This window comes from Eptatretus burgeri, chromosome 9, assembly GCF_056783735.1.
Source record: "Eptatretus burgeri isolate ZD-2024b chromosome 9, Ebu_testis_v1, whole genome shotgun sequence".
In the NCBI taxonomy this organism is placed as follows: Eukaryota; Metazoa; Chordata; class Myxini; order Myxiniformes; family Myxinidae; genus Eptatretus; species Eptatretus burgeri.
Window position 1 is genome coordinate 99,898,358 of NC_140969.1, and position 13,536 is coordinate 99,911,893.

Below are 13,536 nucleotides of genomic sequence, written 5' to 3' on the forward strand. Positions count from 1 at the left end.
AATGAGGTTGAAACCATGTTGGTTATTAGTGAACGTTATTTACCCAATTTAATTCCTCCAGGTGTTATCAATTGAACCGAAACGGTTTGCGCAGGAAAGATGGCAGACAGACACATAAGCAGGGCTGAGGAAATACATATACCATTTAATAAAAGCACTAAAGAACAATAAGGGGAATCCTGGATGAAATACAATAAGTAAACAAGGCACTTAACAGTACAGTTCAGAGAAAGAACAACCCTTTGAGAAACCACACAGATAAGCGGCATTCACACCAAACTGGGCAATTGAGGGAAATGGCAGGGGGTGGAGAAGCAGTAGGCTGTTGGCTGCAGGGCTGGGAAGGGAAAGCAACAAGGGACTAGTGAAAGCAGAATGTCCAGCAAACACAACAGCAAGATGACATTCCATTGTGGACAGTGTCCAGAGAATTCGTGGCCAGAAATAACAAGCGACGGTGCAACACTGTTTTATGGCCGTAGTTCCCTTCTCCCTCTGACCATCCACCTTTGACCAACGGTCGGCCCCTTCTCCCCCAAAGCCATCTCCGCCTCCTTCCCAGAAGCTAGCCAATCACTGGCTGGAGAATGTTCCGAAGTTCCCAAACCAAACCGGGAATGTTCCAAAGCCTGCCTGCCCCACTTTGATGGACATCTGTGAGTGGTGGAGCCCCCTCCCATTGTGGTGGGAGGGAAACACACCATCTCACCCTTCCTCATCCAGCTTTTCCCGGTTCGACACGAGAGACGTGTGACAGGACATCCTTAACCTCTCTAGCGACAAAAAGTCAAAACACCGTCTTCACATGGTACACAAACAATCAGGATGACTTATCCCTATCCACAACCACTTAATACAAGGTTCAAGAAGTCCTATATGCAATGGAAATACAAACGGGGATCTATAACTCGATTCAAACAACTCACAGCCTCCGCCTCCACCCACTCCACACAAACGTCACAATATTTAATTAATGCAACTTCTGGGTGAACTTATGTTGTGTAAGCCATTTAAAGTGACCATACAAAGTGTAAACTGTAAAACCAGGTAGATGCATTGTGGCCGCCAATGGTCAGCAGATCAAGGGCAACCCACCACTAATCTTGTTGTTCACGCTACATCGTTTTATAATTTATATGATGTGCTTATTTAATTAAAGTACATACGTGTTAGGCACATCCAGATTCATTTCATATTGCTTTCTGCAGGTTATATTATATTGCACTTCACCTATTTCCTCTTGGCCATGATCATTGCATATGGAATTGTGCTGCCAATCATGAGTAGCAACAGTATCCTTGCCTTAAAAACCATGGGTCTGCTATTGTGAGTATCAATTCCATTTGAACATTCTACAGATGTAATCGGTAACCTTTTGTCTCCACTAATTGGCTGAGCAAAGTGCACTTTTTGTGAATGTTATGGAGAAAAGCTTTGTTTTATTTGCGTTCACCAATCGTGAAGCTGGAACTTAACATGCATTTTGTGAAAGTGAAAATGAAGGTTGATGCGATTCGTATATCTCAGGAGAGGTCACAATGTGTTTTCCGAACCATCAAGGAATATCCTAGTTATATAATTATATAAGAATATTTTAATAATTGAATTACGAAATTATTGATGGATTGTTGATTAGCAGAAGTCAGATTGGAAAGGCTAATGATGGCTGTTGATGCTTCTGTATCTGCTGGTGGTATTTCTTCAACAGACTTGGTACCTTCTTCATGATATCTGTGCTTCTGACTCAAGTCTTCATTTGTGGGATTTTCTTTCTGCAAGACAAAATGAACCCTTCAGACACAGATAAACCACTTGCTTTGAACAATAGGTATGATGGATTCCTTTTTCTTTATGAACCCTTTAGTTTGAATGGTAGGATGGCCGAGAGGTACACACACTCTCCTCTAAGTTATGTAACATGGGTTTGAATCCTGACCTGGCAGGATAACCGAGAGGTACACACACTCTCCTCTAAGCGGTGTAACCTAGGTTTGAATCTTGACCCAGCTATAAACTGTCAACCCGGTGTTTCACAGGCAGAGTGATTCATCAAAAGGCAGGGCGTGTGGGTGTCCTGTCTGCCAGCATGAGTTTTTATATTTTTTTGAAAACGATGTCGAGACTCGTATGAGAGCTAACATACAGAACGTGCAATGAGGGGGGCAGGAGATAAGAGGGAAGGACAAAACAGTGGGGAACAGACATTAGGAGATGTGTGGAAGGGAGAGGGATGGGGCGGGGTACACAGGGTATACAAGATGGACAGACACTACATGGACTTTCAGGTCCTTACATGACATGTAAGTTAGACGTCCTATTGCTGGCACCCTGACCAAATTAAAAAAAAATCCTGCCCTGCCCTGTCGTCTGAGTCGGAGTTGCAACCCGACCAGGATTGCAGCCTAGTAACAGCTTCAGGAGCACCAACGCTCTGCATCGGGCATGGTACATGATGATGATGATAATGATGATGATGATGATGATGATGAACATTTTTTCCATGGTGTAATTTTATGGCACATTCACACCACAAACTGTTTATGGGCTGGAACATTTTAAGTGCCCCCTTATCCTTCCATAAATCCCACTTTCCGCAAGGAAGTTCCACCGTCTGCAACTTGGGAAGTGATCCTGTAGGATGTTCTCATCTCATTTCAGCTGGTGGAATAGCTAGTTGGCAAAATAACATCACCTTTCCGTCTTTCTAAAACACCAAGGAAGACAAAATAGCAGATTATTTTTGGTACACAGAGTCAATTCCATTCCATTGGGACCATACTCTGTACAGAGCATCGGTGCTGCCAAAGCAGTCTCCTGAGCTATTGGGCACAATCCTGGACAGGTCGCCACTCTGATGCAGGATACTCAAATGGCTCAATCATTTCAGCAAGCTAGTACTCAGTTTGCCGACCTCAGAAGGATGACAGGCTGAGTCAACCCCACCTAGCGTTAATTCAACGGAACAGGGCTCAAACTCAGGACCCCAAGGTCCCAAGCCAGACACCCGAACCACTCAGCCAACACCAGGCCTGAAAGAACACTGAACAGACCAAAATTAACAAGAGAGCTATAGAGACTGACACACGAACAGTGGTTATAGGGCAAAATAGAGACTTCGACAAACAATGGGTGTGGGGAGGGATGGGGGGCAGGAAAGGACACGTGGGGTGGACAGGATGGATACAGAAGGAAACTCTCAGGAAGGTAAAAAATTTGAAATTGGAAGGAGGTGGGGAGGGGGAGGGGGTGATGTGGGTGCAGCATAAGCCCTGGCTTGATGCTCTTTCAAGATTGTAGAGTTGTTGATGCTTGAGTAGATGCAGAGTAGAATGGAACTCTTTAGGCAGGATTGCAAAAAGCAAGCCAGTACTTCAAAGAAACCCATTAGAACTAACCTGCAACGGCTCACCATGCCTACACACGGTTATGCTCACCACTCAGAACACGTCGAACAGCTACACCACTTGCAATTGACGACTTAACGGTGTGAATGAGGCATTATTCGTCTACTGTACATCTTTCAGCCAGATTTGGTGAAGATAATAAATGTGCCATTGCATGCACCCCCTCCCCAGCCCCCCCCCGTCCAAATGTAAAATGAATATGGGGTCAAAGCTTTTTTACAAGGAAATTTTTGCACAGGAGGAGGCCATTCGGTCCATCATGCCTGCATCACACCAATACCAGACACCAACACCAGATTTAATAAATCCATCAATACCAGTCAGTGCTATAATTGAGAAACATGCTGTTTGTAATCGACCTAAAGGCCACAATGTTTTTTTAACAGATACTTTTGAAATTATCCATATTGGTACATTTCAATTAATGGAGCATTAGCGTTGATTGTTATTTTCCATCTCGGTCAAATGTTGCCTTCAAAATTGGTGGCATAAGTGGGTTAAACAAATTACTGCTTGTACTTTATGATTACTCATAGGAAAAATGCCATCGGATTATTCAGGTAAGCAAGATGAAGATCGCCAATGCTTTCAGTTTCAGTCAGTTGACCGATTTCATATTAATTTGTAAACACTCTCGGTTTGATATTAACTAAACTTCTCAACATTTGAACGAAAATATGCTCAAACACTCCCATCTGTTTCAATAGATGGCACCAATGGAAGCTGAAGAAGGAGTAGTTCTGTCAAAGAAAGCTTGGACGCTCTCAGATGAAAGTCAGACATGCTTCATATGTTCTTGCAAAACGATCACGACAAAACTTGTCAGTCTACGAGACCAGTCGTCGTGAGCCACACTCCTCAAGGCGGCAATGATACGCGTCTTTGAACCTATCCCTCAATGGTCGTCATCTGACAGTGTTCCTAATATTTTTGTCACACACAAAAAGGTACTAGCCCGTGTTCAAGATGTAAGTAGCTCTGATGATTTGTCCAATCTGGATCAGAGATCTTGATCAAGATTAATTAGCAGGGTCGTTCTCGGTTGTATGATAATGTGCATATTTTGTGAGAACAACAGCAAATTCAACATTCAAACTCCAGGTAGCTTCTTATCCAGGCCTGTGAACATCGTTCAAATGAGAAGGTTAAACAACTGGCAAGGCTGAAGCAGGAAAGCAAAAATATTGGCCATTACATCTCGTGAGTTAGGAGCTGTTGGAGCGCACTATCACAGATCCGGGCAGATTTGTTTTCAGCAAATCTTAAGTCTTATATAGTCTTAACTTAACTATATAACCTTTAACTTAACAATATAACCCTATGAGTATAGTCTTAACCCTTTGAACACTAGCCGCTGTTTTACCGGCCGCTATTCAAACCTCAATATACCCAAGCGGCCAGATTTTTCTCCAGGGATTCCAGGGTGGGGGAGCCGAAAGTCCAAGGAGCTCAAGGTTCAAAGGGTGAATGACATAGCTAACATACAAACCTGTCACGTACGAGTATATGGCCTCATGAGGTGTTGGGAAAGTTCAAACACACCAAGTAGCACAATTGTCGCAAAATACATGGAGAACACATGACTTTTGAAATGACATATGAATGCTAACGAGGCCTTTTATGCATATGCTGTGCCTGTGTTTCGACTGACTCGGTTCTGCTTGTGGGTAATTTAACCTGCTGTCATGAGAGCAAAATGTGAGGTTCAAATTGTCTTTTAAACATGATTTTCAGAATTTAGACGAAAGAGTGGAAATTTCGAAATGGTTAACCATAATTGTTCTGTTCCTCAATGTAAATTGGACTCTCAGAAATGTAGGAAATATGAGAAATATCCATGGATGAGAGGTGTCAGATTCGTACCATTTCCTGTTAGTTAGTACAAGTGATTGTCGGCAGGGGATATATCACACACACACACACACACACACACACACACACACACACACACACACACACACACACACACACACACACACACACACACACACACACACACACACACACACACACACACACACACACACACACACACACACACACACACACACACACACACTGTGGCTCATGCCGACTGGTCTCAGAGACCCTCCTCCCAAACATGATTAATATTAAACATCATCATGTTAAACTTACCCTGTGCATTGACAAGCCCCACATATGATCTTCCCATCGGTGTTTAGAAACAACAAAACCAGATACGGTGTCTCCCGCTGTGAAGTCTGCCTGGATGTTGTTAATGACGGCATGGCTTTCCGATTGCAGACTCCATTAAATAAATAATCAAGCCTGCCATCTTGCAAGGTTCACAGTCCACTTGTTGGCAGCGATGGTCGAATGTTTGGGTCGAACGCGCCCGTCTACGAACCTTCGGCCCTTGCACCAATCCACACGGCCTCGGGAGTTTGCAGTACGAAGAGCTGCAAGCTACAGTGGTCTGCAACAGTATTCACTCCCAACCGATAATGCCACATTTAGATCAATTAAGAATTACGTAGAAACAATTTCCCAAATGAACTGTCATAGCTGAAGGAGGTCACATGTCAGGAATACCTGCAAAAAATATGTACAAATCAAAATTCACTGGTTGTAAAACTATTCAGCCCCTTAAGTCAGTACTTGGTGTCAGAACCTTTTTCAGCAATGTCTGCTACGAGTCTTTTTGGGTAGATCTCTACCAGCTTTGCACAGAGCGATGGTGAAATCTTTGCCCATTCTTCATGTGAAAATTACTCTCGTTCTGCTAAGTTTATTGATGGACTGCAATCTTCAAGCGTCGCCATACATATTCAATTGGGTTCAAGTCAGGACTTTGACTGGGCCACTCAAGAACATTTATTTTCGCCTTTTTCAGCCACTCCAGTGTGACTTTCGCTTTGTACTTCAGATCATTGCCCTCCTGAAATGTGAATCTCCAACCCAGTTTCAGATTCATGGCTGACTCAACCAGGTTTTCATCAATGATTCTCCTGTACTTTGCACCGTCCATTGTCCCTTCTATCCTGACAAGCTTGCCAGTCCCTGCTGATGAAAAATAGCCCCATCACATGATGCTGTCACCACCATGCTTGACAGTAGGGATGGTGTTGTCTGGGTGATGTAGAGTGTTAGGTTTGCGCCAGACATAACACTTTGAATTTGGACCAACAAGTTCAATTTTTGTCTCGTTTGACCACAAAACTTTTCTCCACATGTCTGCGGTAACATTAAGATGCTTTTTTGCAAATTCCATGTGAGAGGCCAGTTTTGTGAAGGGAATGGGATATTGTTGATTGATGAACACTGATCCTAATCTCAGACATAGAGTCTTGCAGATCTTTCAAAGTCCTTGTTGGATTTAGAGTGACATCCCGAACCAGTTTCCTGCTTGCCCAGCCACTGAGTTTGGATGTGCAACCTGATTTGGGTAGAGTCTGGGTGGCATACGTCTTCCACTTCTTAATGATGAATTTTTCCATACTCAAAGGGACAATGAGTGACTTTAAAATCTTCTTTTAACCCTCTCCTGAACGGTGCTTCTCCACCACTGTATGTCTGACGTCTTTGGAAAGGTCCACAACGATGATACATCTGATGAGGAAGACATTGACGGTGACCGTGATTAGGAATGCAGTTGATGTGCAGGAACCCGGATTGCTGAGGGTTTGCTCACACAAATGATTTGATCACAAGAACATTCATACTCGTTTAGTAAAAGCCTACAGGAACGAGAGTATCTCTACCTGCTCATTTACGGGGTTGTGAAATTAAATGTACTTTACAGATTGTCACATTCTGTATCAACTCACTCCTCCCCCAGAATTCCAAATAAAAAATTATCTCCACCACCAAAGGTGGAGGGTGGTTATGTTTTCACCCCTGTTTGGTTGTTTGTTTATCTGTGACCAGGATATCTCAAAAGGTTGAGGACGGACATGGACGAACCTTGGTGAACAGGTTGGGTGTGTGACAAGTATCAAATGATTAGATTTTGGTGAAGATCCAAAACCGAATCCAGTTACGAGAATTTTTAAAGTGATTCTTCACCATTGAGTGATTCGGCCAAAAATGATATAACACGATATCTCAAAATGATGTGGACGGATTATGACAAACTTGGTCGATGAGTTGGTTAGATCACAAGAAGAAGCCGATTAGATTCTGATTCAGGTCAGCAGATCCGGCATATCGGTGGAATACCAAACGTAAACTGCTCAGCCTGGCAGAGGTCTGCACTCTACCGAGTGCTGTTCTAGTTTAATGTTTTGTAATAGTCTCGCAATACAACTCGCAATGGGAGACAAATGTCATTTTTGTTTTTGTCTTATGATTTATTTTTTTACTGGCTCCATGGCTTTTGGGGGAGCTGTGACACAAATCATGGCAGACATGCAGATTTCATTACTAAATGTTATGTTACACATCTGCGGGCTGCTGTGTTATGTGACTCGAGCTTAATAAAGAAGCTACAACTTATCATCCTTTGGCCACTGATCTGGATTGCACCAGCTGACTTGAATACATGGCAATGCTGTTCTTATAAAAAAAGGTGCAAAAAATGATCAACTACAGACCTATAAACTCCTTCCAATCATCAGCAAGATCATGGAATCCATCATCACATTTGATATGAAATCCTTCCTCTTCTTCAAGAACCTCATTTGAGATCACTTATTTGATTTTAGATCAGGTCACTCTTCCTTGGACATGCTGCTTCGACTCTCCCAACAATGGATGGAGACATTCAGTGTCGGACAATAGATCAGAGCCGTAACTCTGGACATATTTCATGCATTTGATACAGTCTGGCATCTTGCCTTACTCTCCAAACTCTCTGCCTATGACATCCAAGGCCAACTCCACACGTAGCTTACTGACTTCCTCCACTCTCGGAGCCAACATGCGTCTCTCAACGGAATCCTTTCATCTCTTCTCCCTGTCAAGGCTGTAGTGCCTCAAGGCAGTGTTTTAGGCCCAGTCCTATTCCTGATCTTCATCAATGATCTCCCTGACTCTGGAAAATCCTCTTTATCAATTTGCTGATGACTCCACCTTCTGCCATGACATTCTTCATCCTTCAGACAACAGGCAGGCTGCAGCCTCTTCCCTCTCTTGAGACCTTGAAAAAAAAAATGACAAGTTGGTTAAACACTTGGAATATGCCTTTCAATCCTGACAAATGTCATACTAACACTATCTTCTCCAAAAGGACCATCTGGCAAACCCTCCTGTCTACTTTCTTAACAATCCTCTTTAGGAAGTTCAGTCATTCAAACTCCTGGGTCTCACTACCAGCCATGATCTTTCTTGGGCAAACCACGTTTCAAAGTTGCTCTCCAAAGCCAGCTGCTGACTGGGCATCCTCCATCGTACAAAGTCCTTCATTGGCACACCTGAACTCCTATCCACCTACAAGGCCTTCATTCGCAGCTTGATGGAGTACTGCTGTCTCATCTGGGCTGGCTCCCCTGCCTCATATCTTGCTCAACTTGATGCCATGGAAACCAAGGCCTTTAAGATTCATGGAATCTCCCAGGATGAAGCTGAGTCGATGGGCCAATCACTTCGCCATCGCAGACAGGTCAGTGGTTTCTCTGTCTTTGACTGCCTCCTTTCTGGTTTTGCGACCTCTCCTCTTTCCATGCTTTCTCCCCCACAAGTTTCTGTCGGGCACACACAGTCCACCATCAACCCCCTTCTGTTGAAGCCACCTAAATCCAGGATCACTGCTCACCTACACTCATTTGTTCCTCTCTTCCCCCACCCCTCCCCCATCTGTGGAATCAACTGGCACATTCTCATTCTTTCCTCCATGTCTTCAAGACAGCTGTTCACCACCATCTCATATCATCTAAAACCATGATATTTTCGACCCTTGTTAACCCCACCCAAATCCCTCCTCCTTCCAATTTTCCAGTTTTCCCTCCTTGGAATTTGCTTCTGTATCCATCTTGTCCACCCCATGCACACGTGTATTGATTAGGTCCTGTTTTTGTCTGTTATGTTCTGATCCATTCAGTGTACTCGCTCTTCCATGAGCCTCGACTATGTATACAAACCCCCCCCCCTAAACAATGTGCAAAAAATGGTTAAAACTGTGATTTGTTTTTGGGCCACCATCTTGGACTGGGTCATGTGATGTAAACAGAACACTGGAGATGTTTCACTACATCGGCTCAACAATTGTTCCAAATTTCAAACAAAATGCTTTAATCAATAATCATCGACTCTTTTGATTTCACAACTTTTTGGAAACCATCTTGGTTTTACCCAATTATTTATTTATTTTGGTCACTATAAGCTACTACTCTGACATGGCAAACATAGTTTTTGTCACCTATAGATGTCATGTGATGAGAAAAATATTATGTTTTGTCGCTCAAGATGGTAACAAAATGTGAAACTTCTGGTGTCAGCTCATGGACGACAAACTCTGGGATGTCAGTAATGTCTTCTCCTCCCAAGTCACTCTTTGCTTTATTTTCATTCCTCTCCTTCCAGACGAGCATATCAGAACTTCAGCTACTTCTTCTTCTTCTATAACGTTGTGCTGGGCCTGTCCACATGCCTTTTCCGCCTTGTGGCCAGTTTCATTATTGGAGTGTGGCTGATTGCTCGCATTGACCGCACAATTCTCCCACGTGGATACGAAGTTGTTGACATTGGTACGTTAAATTTTGTGCTTCTTTATTGAATTCAAATTGATCTTAATACCCAGGTTCTAATGACTGTTACATTTTTATAAAATGCAGTAATCTATAGTATTCCCTAATACTGCATGTCACTCTCGGGATTATGATCGATAATAAAGTTAGTTAACAAGACTGTGCAGTATTTGAGATGAGTCCTAGCTTGATTTACAGGAAGATTATAACTTAAACGAGCTGGACCTATTCGGAAGAACACCTCTCATTAAGATAACTGGCAAAGAGTTAGTCCTTACTGACGGGTTAATTTCCCCACTTCTATGATGCCTATGACATATTTTATTACCTCCGCCACAGGTGGTGGATGGAGGTTGTTTCGACCCCTGTTTGTCTGTCTGTCTGTCTGTCTGTCTGTCTGTCTATGAGCGATATATCTCAAAAAGTTGTAGACGGATTCGGATGAAACTTGGTGGACAGATTGGGTGTGTGACAAGGACAAAATTATTCGATTTTGGTGAAGATCTAGATTCGGATATGAGAATTTTGTTTTTTTTTAAAGTGATTCTTCATCATTGAGAGATTGGGCCAAAAGCAATGTATAGTACGATATCTCAAAAACATAATACGATATCCAGAGTATAAGATTGGAAACCAGTTCTGTTTTTGTGGCAGTAGTGGTGGCCAGCAATCCTGAGATGTATTCTTCAAATTTTAACTGACAACCTCAGAAGAGAACCACAGAGCTCTTTATTTGTCCTATGTTCAGAACAATGGACATTCAAAGCTGAACGAAGAAGTCGAGTACTGTATAGCATCCTTGAAGTCCCTTATCGTGGCTCGCATTGAGGGCCCATGCTTCACTTGCATAAACAAGGACGGACCAAACTGTTGCCATGAACAGTCGTTCCTTGATGTGTGGAGAGAGTGTCAGCTTCCATATTATTTAAGGTTTGTTGCAAACTCTCCATGAGGCAGATTTCCTTTTGTTTGATATCCTGAGCAGTTTGTGTTAACCTCGGAACCAAGATACTTTAAGTTATTAACCGTCTCAGATTTTATTCCATAGTTTGACGTGTTTGAGACCTCTCTCGACTGGTTGAATGCCATCACTTTAGTTTTAATGGCATTAATTGTTAGCTCTACATGACCTGCTCTTCTTTCAACTCCCTTGAGAAGTTCTTGCATTTGCTCAATTTCTACTGACAATAAGGCTATGCCATCGGTAAAGTCGGGATCAGCAAGAACATCCATTTTGACTCTTTGTCGTGTATCAGCAACAAAAGGAACGGAGAGCATTGACGGCTTTTGTCAAAGGCCTGTATCGGTTTAAGGATTACAAAGGAAATGGGTAAGCTCAATGCTCAAACGGCTTTTCGAGTTCTCGATCCAAGACCATTACTCAACTAGTGGGAACTGATGCCAGCACACAGTGCATTAGAATTACATTTACATTCTTCTACTTTTTCTTCATTCGAGTTCCAACCCCCATTCTTTCTCCTTTCCTTTGACAGCGTTTCTGAGTGGGTAATCAAGCACTATGACAAACATGTAAGGGGCAAGGCAAGGATATCTCTCTCTAGTACTCCGACGAGAATTTCTAATAGTTGCATTTCTCCAAAGGGTGAAAGTATCTTGGCATATGTATCCCAATGCATATTCCAAATCACCTTCACAAGTTGATCAGGGATTCCTTATGCTGATACGATCTTCATTATCTTGCCACGATGGATGGAGTTGAAGGCTTTTCGAAAGTCAATGAATGTCATTATTGCAGGAAGATTGTGGGAATTAATTCTTTATACGAGTCCTCGCAAGACAAGAATGGGTCCAACTGTCGTCTTTACGACCTGAAATCCATTTTGGTTTGGCCTCAAGGGTTGATCAAGAGCAGGAGAGATTATCTTCAAAATCACTGAATTGTATATTTTAGCAACTATTGAAATTAAGATAATACCACGATACACTATACGCGATACATTTTCATTTCGGGGATTGGCACACGTGGAAGACCGATCGGCACTCTCTTCTACCAGCTGTTCTAAGTTAAATTCCCCCGACCATTTACGTTGTATTTTACTGTTTCGTTTTTATTTCTCTTTTGCTCTTTGTTTTTCGTCAATTTTTCTGTCCCAAACCGTGTCCTGCTGTGTTGAGTCATTTAATTTGTCTCCCGAGTTAAGTCGGGCCTATCTGGGGATAGTCGGGTGTGCTTCCCCTCCATTTTTTGCCTCGTTTTTGCTCCTTTTATCCCAGTTATTGTTGGTTCTGATCCCTCAGCTCAATACATTTCCCCTACTTCCTCAAAAAATTCAAACAAAATAGCTCTCCCTCTTCACTCGGAAAAAAAACCCAACAACATCGGAAAGAAAAATCCAAACTCCAATCTCAGTGCTCACTTACTCATTTTCCTATCCCTTCGAAGCAATATCCCCAACCTGCATAAAACGTTTCTCTTCCTTAAAACTTCTTCACAACATTAAAAAAAAAAACATTAAATGCCTTGCTCTGCTTTTTACTCCATCAGGAACTACTTCTCCTTCTCCTTCTTCTCCTTCTTCTTCTTCTTCTTCTTCTTCTTCTTCTTCTTCTTCTTCTTCTCCTTCCTCTCCTTCTTCTTCTTGTCCTTCTTCTTCTCATCCTTCTCCTCCTCCTTCTTCTTCTCGTTCTCCTCCTCCTCCTTCTTATCCTCCTCCACCTTCTTCTTCTTATCCTCCTCCTCCTCCTTCTTCTTCTTCTTAGCCTCCTCCTCCTCCTTCTTCTTATTCTTATCCTCCTCCTTCTTCTCCTTCTCCTCCTTCTCCTTCTTCTCCTATTTTACAAGGCTTATTTTTCAAAACCTCCTCACTCCGAAACGTTTAGTTCACCCAGCCTCCTGTTTCACGTACAACCAAAATTCTCCCCATGCCTTCAACCAAAAACACTCACTCCCACCCACCAAGGATGTATGTCGCATGTTATCCAGTCTGCGACCCTGAGGCATCAACTTTGCATGGCTGTGTACACAACAAATATTCCCCATTCATGTCCATTCTTGGTGTCAAAGCCTTCCTCGTCAGTACCATTCCCCCATCTGCTCCCCCGTTGCCCTGCCCCCTCTCAACTTCCACCTCATCCTGCCCCCCTCGCAGCTTCACCCCTGCCTCTGCTGGCTTTGCCCTCTCCCCAGCTTCCCCTCACCCTGCATGTTCTCCTTGCTCCTTTCCCCATTCCTACATCCTATCAGCAGCTCCTCTCATCTTTCCTTAACGGTGTGGATCTCAAACATCCGGGGCCTCCATTCCAATATGACAGACCTCTCAATCCAGGCTGCTATCAATAAACTGGACGTCATCTGTTTAGCAGAATCCATCCTCCCACAGGATGTCCCTGACTCCTGTCTCTTCCCTGTTACTGTTTCCTTCAGTTTCATCAACCTGAACCACGCCCCGGTGGCAGAGTTGCACTTTATATCAACAACTCAATTTCCGATTGCCCTTGTACTGAACTTACACCTCCGAACCACCAGG

The 13,536-nt window shown here is 43.1% G+C and overlaps 1 protein-coding gene across 1 annotated transcript in view; it reads left to right on the plus strand.

The window, feature by feature from the left end:
- LOC147020739 (stimulated by retinoic acid gene 6 protein-like) overlaps positions 1-13,536 on the plus strand; it is a 118,974-nt gene that overhangs the window by 89,052 nt on the left and 16,386 nt on the right. The window contains exons 14-16 of the mRNA XM_085896329.1: positions 1,209-1,326; positions 1,709-1,828; positions 9,885-10,048. Coding sequence (XP_085752455.1) covers positions 1,209-1,326; positions 1,709-1,828; positions 9,885-10,048 — 402 coding nt within the window. The remainder of the gene's footprint in view (positions 1-1,208; positions 1,327-1,708; positions 1,829-9,884; positions 10,049-13,536) is intronic.